Here is a 14953-nt window from a genome sequence, read left to right as displayed (position 1 = left end):
CTGGGATGCGGCCTTATCATTGGTCCGAACGTCTTATGTAATCATAGGTTTACATTGCTGCATTTTAACTTTGTGCACAGGACATATGTCACTCCTAGGAAACTAAATAAAATAGACCCAGGCAGAGGGGCCGGTTGTCCTCGATGTGGTGAGCTTGGTGCTTACTTTCTACATATGGCATGGTCCTGTAGAGCTGTACGTGTATTCTGGCAGGAGGTGACGGCTGTGATCACTGAGGTCACTGAGCTTAAATTTGAGGTCACCCCGTTGTCGTGTCTCCTGGGTGTGGTGCGTAGGCGGCGGGGTAGAGAGATTGTCTATAGGATGGTACAGTTGGCTTTAGTATTAGCCAAGCGTAGAGTAGCGATTGGATGGATGAGCGCGCGGACCCTTGTGGTCTCTGAATGGTTGCGGGATTTACTGGAGTGGGGGGGTGGCGGAGGAGCAACACATGTGCATAACACGTAGCGATGAGAGGGCGCTTGCTGATGTGACTGCTTGGAGTGCACTTTTAGAACGGTTCACTGATGAGGGAGACATCTGCTCTGTGACCAGCAACGTGGTGGTGGGGGACGGGGAAACACACTCTCCCTCTTAGTACGTGTGACGATCAAATGTGGAGTTGATCTATCTTGACTTGTTTATGTTATTAACGATTTGGTCTCCTTAAGCTGTGGGGATGACTCTTGGGATTTAGGACCGGATGGGGGGGGGTCTGAATATGTCTTCACCAATGATGCAATGCTGTGTGCGCCCCTTTGGGCATCATTGTATGTCCTTGACCTAACTCTGCTGAACCTACACTGTGTTGATTTTTTTGTTGATCTGTAATCTTTCATTTGGAAAATAAAAACAGATTTAAAATAAAAAAAAATACCTCGCACTGCAGTGAGGAACCAAGACTGAGCGCTGGAAACGCGATGCAAACCCTTGCAGCACGGAAAGAAATGATGCATCGTCTATGACGCGCCAGAAAATCGGAAGTAACTCCTTCTTTTTCCACGCATCTCCTTCTCTGCGGTCCCCGTGCATTGTTATTTTTGACAGGTCCCAAGTACTGTGTCTTACAAAGAAACAACTATTGATTTCTAAGGATTGGGACTCTTTTAAACCTTTTAAAAGTGATATTTCAACTTGTGCTTATTGGAACTTTGTCGTTTTGACCTTATTTTATTCAGATAAATATCTATTTTTCTAAACCTGAGTGGTGTATTTTTGTGGTGTTTTCACTGTTACTGTATGATTTATTGCACAAATTCTTTACCCATTGCCTTCTAAGTTAAGCCTGACTGCTCAGTGCAAAGCTACCAGAGGGTGGGCACAGGATAATTTGGATTGTGTTATGACTTACCCTGACTAGGATTGTGGTCCCTACTTAAACAAGGGTGTTCAAGAAAAGACTCAATTTCTAACCACAGGCCTTAGAAAATAGCAATACTGATTGCCTACTTCCTGGGAGGAACTGGTGTCAACTAACTTTTATTGTAAAGCAGGACCATATCGCAAGCTTTGGAACACTGACTAAGAACAGCATTGTTGTATCAATTCTGTTTTTTTATAGCTCAAAAAAGCTTTGATGAGCGTGGCAATGAAAACTTGAGCTATCAACTGAAACTTGCAGTGTTCTGGGACAGATTGGATATTGCCAAAAATGCTGTGAGCCAGGAGTCGGAGGTAAGAGGAAGAACAGATAATTTAGCTACATGCTTCGTAACATCCATCTTAAAGCATAGCAGATTTATTTTCTTCTTTGGAAGCTCATTACCTCTCTAGATTTAATACTTTCTCCTGATATCTATCTTATTTGTTAATTGTTCCTTATTGATTATGTATCTTTTAGTTCTGGGCTATGGTTTCCAGAGAATCCCATAGTTCATATTAGGAGTTTGACGGCTTGTTTATTAGAGGCAGAAGGTACATTTACCAGTACCTGAGCTGCCACACAAGGCTGTCAGGTCCAACATCTGACTGGAACAGCTTTAGGAAATAAGATGCCACAAATTTACCCTGGGCTCCCTCTGAGATGGCATAATCTAGACCAGCATAATGTGGCAATGACAGTGTTCATGAGTCTCCTGGAGTGGTAGGGGCTGTGCAAAGGCCAGCCTGGCAGAGGTGGGAACTATGGGCCTGTGGAGACTAGCCTGGGGGAGACAGATGTACCAAGATCACCAACACAGCTGGGAAATAAAGACACTACCTGCTGAAACACCTCACAGGAGACACAGAGAGTATTGAGGATCCATTCAGGACTACAGAAGTCAAAGAATCGTACTCCTAACATTCCTTTAAACTCTGCAAGGATGAACCCAATGGTGGCCAGGCCCAAGGGTTTAAAAACCCTAACAGCAATAACAGATACCAGGAAGATTGACCCTCAGATTAGATAGACCAATTTGGGGATGCTGGATGGGTAAACTAAAGTCTTTCTCAGAACAATGCGTTCACCATTCCTGTAGGTAATCCTTCATCTTTTTAGGGTTTCTGCAGTACCGTTTATGAAGCAGCCCTCAGCATGGCTTGTAGTTGGGGGTTGAAGGTTGATATCCTTATTTCCCTCAAATGTCTTCCTAAAGACTAGTCCTTCAAAGCTATAAGTAGTTGGTTGAGTAGGCCACACAATTAGGAGTTCCTATTTGAACTGTTCTGCTGATCAAAGTAGGCACACATGATTGTCTGAAGTGGATTGTTTTATTTATACTTGAGCTTTACTAGCATTTCAGTGAATACAATGCATAAGATTTGGGGCACTATCCCACTGCACATATAGCTAGGCATTAAGCAAGTCAATTAAGCAAGTTCAGTTTGTGTTGGACCTTGTCCTCCTATATGAACATGAAAGAAGTTATCAAACCTCTGAGGGTCAGTGGCTCCTCCATGATTCACCCCAGGAACACCACATCACCAGCGCCTGACCTACAACTAGAGAAAGCCACCTGGTAACTAACCTGCGGCATAGTTATTAGACACACAGACTTTTGCCTCCAAGTGTCACATGCCTTTCAGCAGCATATCTACTTCATTTTCCTCTCTGGTGTGCTTCTCATATCTGAAATATCAGAATCAAGAAATCCTTTACGCGGAACCTTCCCTTTCTGATGAATGCTTCCATCCATGGATTCCTCACCTTCTGAATCTTCCCAGGAGCCAGACTGACTCCTGTAAATTCTTGCAATAGCACCTTGCTGGCCTCCATCATGGCTCCATTTTACCCCAGATATGATGACACAGAGCAGCAAACAGGTAGAATGATGTCCCTTTGTTTTTTGAGCACCCTGTGGTGCAGATCTGAAGTTCTGCTGCTATTGATTTTGGTTTTTACCAGTCAGCTTTCCTCAAAAGTTTAAAATTCCAGGAGTGTAACAGGGTCTTTGCCACTAAATGTCTGTTTGTTGTACTTGTTAGAAGCAGATGTTGATGGCAAACCCACATGGTGTCAGTCTGTGGAGTGCGGTGGCCAAATTAAGAAACAAGGCTGGTTCTGCTACAAATCACCCTCATCAGGCAGGTCAGTGTCAAAGAGTAAATCAAACAAAAGTGAGAAGACACAACGGCTTATTCGTCTGGAAGGTCACATAGTCAACATTCATAGAGTGCTTAGTTTGAGCTGGTGCTTTCCGGTGTGGGGCACTGGAACATATTTTTTAAGGCAGGTACTTATTATTCTGCATCAGGCATTTACTGCAAGCAAAAGATACATATGAGGAAGAGAAAAAAGAAAAGGCATCACAAAGGGAAAAAGCAGAACGCTGCTAGAGTGAGCTGAAGGGGACAGGGAGTGGCTGTAAATGGATTAATGAGGCCCGAGATGGCTTTAGGATTAAGCTGCCTCAATTTTCGGTGCTCTCCCATTTAATTTAATTGCAACAGTCACGTGTTTCATAGGAGAGCTTTGGGCACCTGTACGTTTTTATTTACGAATTAAGCACTGCATTCATAAAACCTGACTCTCACTTTGTCTTCTTCCTTGTATCCTATTCCAGACCACAGTCTGATGCACTGGAGTTCCATGACCTATCTTCGACTCTGCAGCAAATAGTGGCCTTTAAGGATGCTATGCAGTGGAGCTTTAACTTTCTGCTGGCTGTCTCTGGTGTGCCTTTCTACCACCATGGAGCCCTAACACTCTATAGTCACATTTTCTTGTGCGGGCCTTCCCCTACACTGAATGACCCCACTCGAAGTTTGCCTGTTCCACGTTTCTGACAAAAGGTTCACTGGATAGTGTTCCTTTGGCTCCACCACCAGCTCAAGCGGTGTCAACACCAAATTCGTCTGCGCCAGCCACAGATTTAGATCCTTCATCAGCAAGAGTCCACCCTTTGTCACATTATATGATTACTAAAGTTCAACCCTATGTTAGAAGATGAATCCTCAGCAGCTCCAATTCAAATCACTATTTTGCTAGGATGGATGTCATTTTTGTTGATGATTCCAGTGCCATTCAGATGCCTCACATAATTTTCCAGCTGAGTATGAGGAGGCAGACAACATACTCTTTCAGCATTATACTGATGCTGACCCTTATGTAGACGTACAACCGTTACTCAGGGGCCTTGCCTCCTGTCAGTGCCTACCATCACAACCTATCCAGCATCCTGCACAGAACTATCTGGTCCCAGGAGGCACAATTAGTGGTATATGGAGGGGTCATCAATTACAGCAATCTTCCTCCCCCTTCTCAACTGGCACCATAACCAAACTGCTTTAGATAATCCTAGGGTGATCTTGAGCATCCAGTGGGGGATTGAATTCAATTATTACCTGTCCCACTGGCATTCAGTAACCTTGGACCATCTGACTCTGCTAATTGTCTAAGTTGGCTATACCGTACCTGTAAAAAAATTAGCCCATTGGTTGAGGGGGTGAAACCCTACTCAAGCAACAACCACAATCCTTGTCAAGGTGAATCACAGAAAGTCACTAAATTAACCTGTGCTTAACCCTCAGGTAGCTTGGCACAAAAGCAGTCAGGCTGAACTTAGAGTCAATATGTGAAGCATTTATGCAGCACTTCAAAAAGTAATAAAGTGAAAATACAACGCTGGAAAAATCCCACACCAATTTAAATGAATAGAGCAGAAATTAATAAATAAAATGTGACCAAAACAACAAGGATCTAATTAGTAGAACCGGATATATGCAATTCCAAAGATTAGGAAGGTATAGCACTTAAAAGCACAAAAAGCCACCAATGGTCGCCTCGTTGTGCTAGACTGGGGGAAAGTCAAATGTGCATGCTGACTGCGATGGATGTGCACTGGATGCAGTGACCAGGTTAGTCCTGCTGAAAAATTTGCCTCTTCAAAGTCTGGCACAAAGAATTCATTTAATGATGTAGTTGGCCACAAGGAGCAGGGAGAGCATTGCAGATGGTCTTTGCAGTAGCGCAATGATTCTTTTGGGTGTCCTGGATGGCCTTTGCTGGGGCTTACACGTTGGCTGTCATCACTAGAGGTTGATGCTGTAGTGGAAATTCAGATCTTATGTTGCCGGTCGTCGCTGGCGGTCGCTGTAGGCTCCTTCCCTTTTCTGCTTCCTACTTTCTATTGAGATTAAAGGAAACAATTATTTGGGAATACCCAGCCCGGAAGCATGGGTATGAAACTCTACTTCAGCCCAACCTGAGGCCTCTAGATCATTTCCTAAGAGATAGTCTATTCCTAAGAGATTGTCTACAGGTAAGCTAGGTGACACTACCACCTGCTTAGGGCCAGTAACTCCACCCTGACTAACTTGCACTACAGCTAAGGAGAGATACTGAGTGGAGTTGTTAACATCAGTGACTTGGTGCTTCTGACCAAGTAGGTGTTGTGCAGGTGACACTAAGTTTTCAGTCACTATAGTGATACTGTCACCTGTGTCTCTGTAGGCCTGGGCCTCACACCATTTATTAGTATTTACATCTTGTACTTATCCATATTAAGGGGACAAACATCTAAGGTGACAAGGCCATTGCTACCTGGTGTGACAGAAAATGTCTTGGGGGTTTCTACAACTACCCCAGTTTCTATTATCGACCCAAATGTGAACCTAACTACACCTTTGTTTTGGCTATTGCCAGTAGTCTCACCACTATTGCTACTACTACTAGGGGCACCAGGAGTGGCAGTGGAGGTAGTGGTGGTGGTAGGCTCAGGACAGTATTTATCCGCTGGCCTATGGCCTTTATTTCTGCACACATAGCACTAAGGCTTTTTACTGTGGACAGAAGAAGAAAAGGTTTTATTCCCACCTCAAGAGGCGTTTTGTGGACCTGATGAGGAGTCTTTACTTTTGTGTTTACCCCCACCCTTGTCCTGAGGCTTATCACCTTCTTTCTTGTTGTCCTTGTCACCCCCTTGATGAGCTTCTCTACTCACCCTTGTTCTGACCCATTTGTCTGCCTTGGTTCCCAATTCCTGGGGAGAGTTCAGATTTGAGTCTACCAAGTATTGGTGCAACAAGTTAGACACACAGTTATTTAACATATGCTCTCTCAGTAACAGATTGCACAATCCTTCATAATCAGGCACTTTGCTGCCATGTAAGCAGCCTTCTTAAGCTTTAACAGAACAGTCCACGAAGTCAACCCAATCCTGTGAGGCCTCTTTTCTGGTCTCCCTGAACGTGATCCTATACTGTTCACTGGTGAGACCAAAACCTTCAGAGAGTGCTGTTTTCAAAATACTGTAATTGTCTGCATCCTCCTCTCTGACAGTGAGAAGTCTATCACACCCTCCCTTGTCAGAGAAGGACAACCAGAGAATAGCAGCCCACTGCCTTTGAGGGACCCTCTGAACTTTACAGGCCATCTCAAGTGCAGCAAACCACTTGTAGATATCATCCCCCACCTTGTATGAGAGAACAATTATTTGCAAGTTTCTAGAATCAATTGAGTCCTCCCTGATACTTTAATCCCTGAAACTGTTACTGCTGCCACAATTGGGTACTAACCCCAACCCCTGACTTTCCCTCTCCACTGCCAAGGCCACTCTATCTGGGGCTAGCTGTTTCTGCTCCAGCATCAGCCTGGCCTTCTCCAGACTCAGCTTTCTGAGCTCTCTGTCTATAGAGTCATCCCCTGGAGTTGTGCAGTGTAACCCCTCAGACACTGAGGTGACATGGGAATGGGCAGAGGTGGATCTTTCCCTAGTCTTTGTGACCCTAGCTACCTGCCCTCTGGATGTAAAAGGAGCCCTGCCTGAATGACTTCCCATACCATTACCAGCTACAATAGTTGGTCTACTAGGTACCAGATCTTTGGAAGAACCCTCTCCTGACCTTGGAAGATTATCTTGTAGCTCAAGGGGGTTAGAGTCTCCCTACTCCCCCTCCTCCTGGCTACCAGCATGTTCTTGGTTATGCTGGAGAAGGAGGCTCAGAAGGAAATTCTTATTTGGATTATTCCCCATGTCTAGCTTCCTGTCTGACCAAAACCTCTTCAATTCCTTGTAGGCCATGCCCTCATAGGTAGAGTCTATGACCTCCGAGCTAGGTCCAGCTGTAGACATGGTTTGTGTGTTAGGGTGGTGTAGGATGTACCTAACCTACCTAACCTCTAGTCTCACAGAAAGAAAGGTAGAGACTAGATTCCTGTGCTAGGTATAATGTACATCTCTAGGTATAGAGTAGTCTTTCCTAGGTATAATGTACATCTCTAGGTATAGAGTAGTCTTTCCTGTGGAAAGTACCAGGTGACAGAGTGATAAGGCAATTGCAAGTACTTATCCCATCGCTGCTACCAATGTAGGAGGCTGGCCTGGTTTGTAATCGGTACCTGTGGTACCTACACCTCCTACCAGGTCCAGTTGTCCCTTAATAGTGAAATGTAGGCAGTGTGTAGAAGCCAGGCTCTCTAGAGGTAGCTGTGGATGAGCAGCCAAGGCTTATCTAGGAGACATGCAAAGCTCATGCAATACCACTGTTGTCACACAGTACTCACAGACAAGAAAGACAATACTCAGTGTTACAAAAATAAAGGTACTTTATTTTGGTGACAAAAATACCAAAATACCATAGAGACTATACTCCCTTAGGAGGTACGTACTACACAAATTATGTACACTAGTATGCAGAAATAGACATAAGAACAGTTAGAAAACAGGGCAGTCAGGGATGGGCCTAGGGGGAACACAAAGCATATACTAAGAAAGTGGAATGTGAATGTGGGTTTCCCACCTCGGCAAGTGTACTGTGTAGAGAGGAGCTGGGAGTACTAGAAATCCCCAAAGTTAAGTACTAGAACCCACCCCAGTGACCAGGAAAGCAGGAGTAAAACACAGTAACTTTCAGAGAACACACACAGAAACTAAACGGATTATGCAAGAACCAGAAGAGACTGCAAGACACCAATAGTGGATTCCTGGACCTGAGGAATAAGGGGACCAAGTCCAAAAAACACAGAAGAGTCCAGGAAGAGCAGGAGTCCCTGCTAACCCGGATGAAGTTGCAAAAGAAGAACCACCTAAGAAGATGGAGTCGGGTTCCTGGTTGGTGCACAAGATGTCCCACGCCAGATGGAAGATTGCACTCTGGTTTGCATCGCTAGAGCCCACCAACAAGACTTGGCACACGCAAAGCTAGCGGTTAGCGGAAAATGGCGCTTCCCGGGACTAGGAAGGACCAGGTGGACTCTGCCCAGGAGGTCGAGTCAGAGTGGACTTTCAACAACTCAGAGAGCACACAGAAGACCAGGCAGCGTGCACAGACATCCCACAGCACAGGGACAAGGAAGGTGCAAAAGAGGCCCATGCAGCACTACGACAAAGGCTCCCACACGTTGCCGGGGAACCACTCAGGAAACTGTGTGTCGCAGGATAGAGTACTGGGGGCCGGAGCCGCAAGATGCACGAAGAACTTCGTGGAAGGATGCCAGCAAGCCTTGGCAACTGCAAAACATGCGGTGCCTGGGGGTACTGTCTTGCATGGGGAGGCAAGCTCTTGGACATGAGGACCGTTGGGACCACATCAGTCCACCACCTGTGATGCAGGATCCACGCGGCTCAGCAGGAGAGCCTGTCGTCGTGGCAGTAGGTGCCTGCAGAAGCAGGGGAGTGACTCCTTCACGCTAAGGAAGATTCCTTTGCTCTTCTGATGCAGGCTGAAGACAGGCTGTCTTCAGAGGATGCACGACCGGGGGGAACAGTTGCAGTTGCTGGCAGGAACTGGAGATACAATGTTGCAGAAGGTGTCTTGTTTCTTTGTTGTAGTTTGTAGAGTTCCTGGAGGGTCCAGATGCAGTTTCTTCAGTGAGAAGTCAAAGTGGAAAATGCAGAGGATTCCTGCTGGAGTCTTGCAATCCAAATCTGAAGAACCACCTAAAGTAGAGACCCTGAATAGCCCTGAAAGGGGGATTGGTCACCTAACCATTTAGGCCCCATTTTTTTTTGGGGGGGGGCTGTGACTCACCTGCTGGCACTGGCCACTCAGATGCTCCCAGAGTTCCCTGTCAACCTTGAATCCAAGATGGCAAAACCCAGGGACCCTCTGGAGGAGCTCTGAACATCATCCCTGGGGTGATGATGGACAGGGGAGTGGTCACTCCCTTTTCCTTTATCCACTTTCGCGCCAGAGCAGGGACTGAGGGTCCCTGAACCAGTATTGACTGGATTATGCTGGGAGGGCACCAAATGTGCCCTTCAAAGCATTTCCAGTGGCCTGGGGAGGCTACCCCTCCAATGTATGTAACACCTATTTCCAAAGGGAGAGGGTGTAACAGCCCTCTCCCAGAGGAAATCCTTTGTTCTGCCTTCTTGGGCTCGAGCTTTTCAAGCAACAGGAGGGCAGAAACCTGTCTGTGAGGTGGCAGCACCTGCGGCTGCCTGGAAAACCTCAGAAGTCTGTTATGGCAGTACGCGGGGTCCTCTAAGGAGCCCCCAGAGTGCATGGGATTATACAACCAAAGCTTGCATAAACATGGGGGTATGATTCCTACATGTTTGATAGCAAACATGCCTATGTTCGGAGTTACCATTATGTAGCTGGACATAGCTAGTGACCCATGTCCAGTAAACGTGTAAAATGGCGTCCCCGCACTCACGAAGTCTGGGAAAATGGGCCTGGGGTTTGTGGGGGCACCTCTGCTCATGCAGGGGTGCCCTCACACACAGGTACTTCACACCCTGCCCCCAGGGCGGGGGGGCCTGCTATAGGGGTGACTTATAAGTTACTTGGTGCAGTGTAAATAGCAGTGAAAGGGTGCTTGCACCTTTTCATGCAGGCTGCAATGGCAGTCCTGCAGAAGACTTTGCACGGGCTCCCTATGGGTGGCAAAATATATGCTGCAGCCCATAGGGATCCCCTGGAACCACAGTGCCCTTGGTACCTAGGTACCATTTATTCAGGACTTATACGGGGGCACCAGTATGCCAATTGTCGGTGAAATACTGTGTTAACAGTATCCGACAACCAAATTTAAGGGAGAGAGCATAACTACTGGGGTCATGATTAGGAGGATCACAGTAGACACAATCAAACACACTGACAAACAGGCCAAAAGTTGGGGTACCCATGCTAGAAAGAGGCTACTTTTCTACAATGTGTTCCTTGGAGGTTCGTAGTAAATGATTCCATCAGTTTGTGTTGAATTAGAAGAACACAGTCCTTTCATGTCTCAGATTAAGTTACTGGTGCTAATGAATGATTATTTTCTACTTCCTAACGCCCGGGAAAGTATCAGAATTGCTGGCTAAAGCTTGTAAAGGTACTTCCTGGTTGGTAGTGAGAAGGGTTCGGGAACTACCCATGAGTCATCTAGGTCTGCTCTGCAGGATCGGCCACATAGGGTAACTTGACATTGTCGATAGAAAAAAAACGGTTTTCTTAAGAGCCAGGCAGCGGTCATAAGATGACAGTTCTTGTACCGCGTATTTGGCAATATGAAATGCCAAATTCTTTCTTCACAGCAATCTTTCCATATCCACAATGTTTGGAATCCAGACGGTCGGTGTAATCGGTGCATCGCTTATTCCCAAGGTGGTGACACATGCAGATGAGTTTTGGCCACAGAACCTTTGTAATTCCTGCAAGACAGTGACACGTTTATTTATGTCAAAAGGTATGTCTACCGCCACCGTAACAGAGCCATCAAGATCCGCCACATTCATGGGTATGCCAATCACAACCTTGTATGGGGTACACCCTCCCAAGGATCTTCTGGGCAGATTATGAAGTGCCCTCTGGGCTCCATAGAGGTGGTTAAGCCAGCTACGACCTGTACATAATACTCTTGCTGTTAAGCATTGCTTTAAGTTTCAATGCTTTCCATTTACAACCATATTTCCCTCAGGATGATAAGGAGACAAACAATGCAGTTGGAGCCCCAGCGTGGCCATGTAGTTCCTGAATGCCCTTTAGGCAAAAGCAGGGCCCTGGTCCGAATGAAATGATGCAATTGCATATGTCCCGATAAAGACTTGCAAATCTTTATTAACAATGTAAGCGTCAGCTGATCGTTGTGGACATACCCATAGGAATCTGGAGCAAGAATCAACAGCAACTAGGATGTATTTGTATGCACCATCAGGTGTCAAAGGACCACAGTGGTCCAAGTACACACATTGTGGTGATCTGTCGGAAATTAGGAGGGGCGTCTGCGGTGGGCGCTTGATGGTGTACCCTTTTATTTTTTGACAGATGTCACAACAAAGGACATATTGTTTGGTCTTTTCATATAGACCTGGCCACCAGTAGCGTTATTGCAGTAATGGAATAGTAGCTGCCACACCTACATTGGCAGAAGCAACTCCCTCATGCGCTACTTTTATCAATTCCAGTCTCTGATCCTGGTTGGGGATCACACGATCACCCACCCTGGTATTGTTACAAAGGCAATGTTCTGGGTACTTATATGGTAGGAATATTTGGCGGGATACACCTTTGGCAAGGGCTTACTGTAAGCCCAAGCTTTCCCAGAAGCCAGTGTTTCTTCATCCAGCCTCATTCGTGAACAAGTAATCACAGCAACAGAAGCTGTGGCTACAGCTGATTTAGCTGCTTCATCAGCCAAAGTATTGCCTGCAACGTTTATCCCTACAAGTTGATGACCCAATGTATGAACTACATCGCCACTAGGTAGCATTTCTTTCAGAACTGCTACTTTCCCCCACAATAACCTGTGTTTGATGGTGTTCCCTTTTGAATCTCTGAACCCATTTTGACGTTAGTAAAGCAGATATTCAGTAAAGGACTGGACACAATAGTATGAATCACACACTATTAATGTTAGCTGTTCTGGATCCGTGTTTTCCATTGCCAGTACAAGATACTTAAGCTATGCCAGTTGTGTAGTGTAGTCCCCTATGGTCTGCGTGTAAGTGTTTTGAGGATGGAATTTATCATCCTTTATTACACCACTCACAGCTATGCAGGCAGCGGAGTACTGTTGTTTTGTGCCTACTGCCGATTGTGTCAAACCATCAGTTTAAATTATTGTTTGATACTGATCAAGAGGCAAGGTGTTTGTTGATACTGGATATTCAAGTTCGTATTGGAGAAAGTCTTGAGTCTGACGTTTTGGGTCAAAAACATAATCTACATCACTGGGAGTCAGAGGCGTTGCCCATTGCATACAATATGGATGTAATGATTTAGCATTTGGACGCTGGCTTTTGTAACATTGTCGAGGGCTGGTATGGGGGTAGAAGTCTCTCTTTTATGACAGCCATCTGAACAGCAGTCAGACTGTTTTCAGTGGGAGCAAAGCATTGTTCAGCTGTGGAGTACAAGTGTGATTTGTATGCTATAGGTATGGTGTCGCCTTCATTAAATGTTACACAGGTGAATCCGATGGCACCAGCAATTACTCTGAGGACCAAATTAGTTTTGTTATAATGTGTGTGTATAAGTGTTTTGGTTCAAGCATATCCTGCTGCAGTGCTCTCAGAATGCATGTGTATTCGACCGTGCAATATTTACTTGAAAGGTTGGGCATATTAAATCACTGTGGTTTTATGCGTTGTGCATAGTCAGGAATGTAAGTTCTGGCAAAATTAAAAAAGCCCAATGGTTGTCACTGTGCACATTTTCCTAGAAAATGGTGCTCCAAACTCTTTTAAATAACTCGTATCCCAAGAACAGGACACTGAGAAAGGCAATTTTCGGTTTCTTAAAATTGAATTTGTAGCTTAATTCGGCAAATCCCACTACAACGTGGGCTACCTACCTTAAATGTCACATGAGCTCATCATCAGTAAGGTAGATATCATCTACATAGGACTGTGCCTTGGGGTCAGTATTGTGTAAAATGGATGTTACACGTGCTTAGAACAGTCCGGGGCTGTTCTTATACCCCTGTGGGAGTCTACAAAATGGTCTCTGCAAGCCTAATGCATGATAGGCTGTTAAATGTCTGTTTTCAGGCGCTATATTTTGGCAGAAGAACCCACTGGAAATGTCCAAGGTTGGTTTGTATTTTTTGCGCACCACATTGTTAATCAATGCTGTGCTGTGTGCATTTTGAATAGCAAATGTGCGTGTATTTAGTATTTACGTGTCTGTAATTTAAGACTATTCTATAAGGATGATCCGGCTTAGCTACAGGGAACAAAGGTTGTTCATTGGTGAGACACAGGGCTCAATTACACCCTGGTACTCAAGTTGTGTTATTATTTCTCTCACTCGTGTTTTAGCCTCATTTTTAATGTGATATTGAGGTTGAGGCTGTGGTTGTGATGTAATAGGTATTTTGTGGTAGGGAGAGTTTAATTCCATCCCACGTGATTGCGATACAGTGTGGGTGCTTGTGCCAGTGCCTATTCTGAAGTGTAGGCTTCTCTTAATTCTACCAGAACCAGGGGTGAGAAAGATGGAATTAGTATTGGGGTATGATTCTGACATGTTTGACACCAAAAATGCTTAGATTCGGAGTTACCATTATGTAGCTGGATCACAGGCAGTGAGTGACCTGTGGCCAGTAGACTAGTAAAATGGCTTACCTGCACTTAAGAAGTCCAGTGCATTGGCACTGGAGTTCGTAGTGGCACCTCCGCTTATGCAGGGGTGCCCTCACACAAAAGAACCTGCACCGTGCCCTCTGGGCTAGGAGGGCCCACCATAGGGATGACTTACAGTGGCCTGGTGCAGTGACCAGAGGTGAAAGGGTGCATGCATCATTTCTTGCAGGATGCAATGGCAGGCCTGCAGACACAGTTTGCATGGTCTCCAATGGGTGGCATAATACATGCTGCAGCCCATGGAGAAGCCCTGATCTACAGGTGCCCTGGGTACCCAAGTACCATATATGACGGACTTACAGGGGTACCCCAGTATACCAATTGTGGGGTGTAAAGGGTACCAAAGCAACCAAATTTAGGGGTGAGGGCACAATCACTGGGGTCCTGGTTAGCAGGATCCCAGTGAAAACAGTCCAAACACACTTATAGGCAAAAAGTGGGGGTGACCTTACCAAAAAGATTGACTTGCCTAACCCCCACCCCCCCCAAAATAACGTAGGACAATAAGAATAACCTTGCCCAGTTGAGTCTTCATTGTCTAAGTGGAAGTATCTGAAGAGTCTATCTGCATTAGAGTGGTTACTCCCAGGTCTTTATTGCACAGTATAGTCAATTCCCTGTAGAGAGATGGACCACCTCAACAATTTGGGATTTGGGATTTGGGATTTTCACCTTTCATCTGTTTGTGCCATTGGAGGGGCTTGTGGTCCGTCTGAACAAGGAAGTTAGTTCCCAACAGGTATGGCCTCAGCTTCTTCAAGGCCCAAACCACATCAAAGGCCTCCCTCTCAATGGCTGACCAATGGTTCTCTCGGGGGGTCAACCTTCTACTTATAAAAGCAAGATGTTGTTCCTGGCCTTCTTCATTTAGTTGTGAAAGAAGTGCCCCTATCCCTACCTCAGAAGCATCTTTTTGGACAATTAATTGTTTGAAGTAATCAGGGTGTCTTAGAATGGGAGCAGAGCACAAAGGCTTTTGACAGCTAGCTGTCCACAAGACATTCTTTGGAATCCTTTTA

At 45.5% G+C, this 14953-nt stretch overlaps 1 protein-coding gene across 1 annotated transcript in view; it reads left to right on the top strand.

Moving 5' to 3' along the window:
- LOC138249319 (transient receptor potential cation channel subfamily M member 2-like) overlaps nucleotides 1-14953 on the top strand; it is a 1037937-nt gene that overhangs the window by 331731 nt on the left and 691253 nt on the right. Inside the window, exon 16 of the mRNA XM_069203278.1 lies at nucleotides 1562-1674. Coding sequence (XP_069059379.1) covers nucleotides 1562-1674 — 113 coding nt within the window. The remainder of the gene's footprint in view (nucleotides 1-1561; nucleotides 1675-14953) is intronic.

This window comes from Pleurodeles waltl, chromosome 8, assembly GCF_031143425.1.
Source record: "Pleurodeles waltl isolate 20211129_DDA chromosome 8, aPleWal1.hap1.20221129, whole genome shotgun sequence".
Classification (NCBI taxonomy): Eukaryota; Metazoa; Chordata; class Amphibia; order Caudata; family Salamandridae; genus Pleurodeles; species Pleurodeles waltl.
Note: the sequence above shows the minus strand (reverse complement) of the source record. Positions and strands in the feature narration are given on the sequence as shown.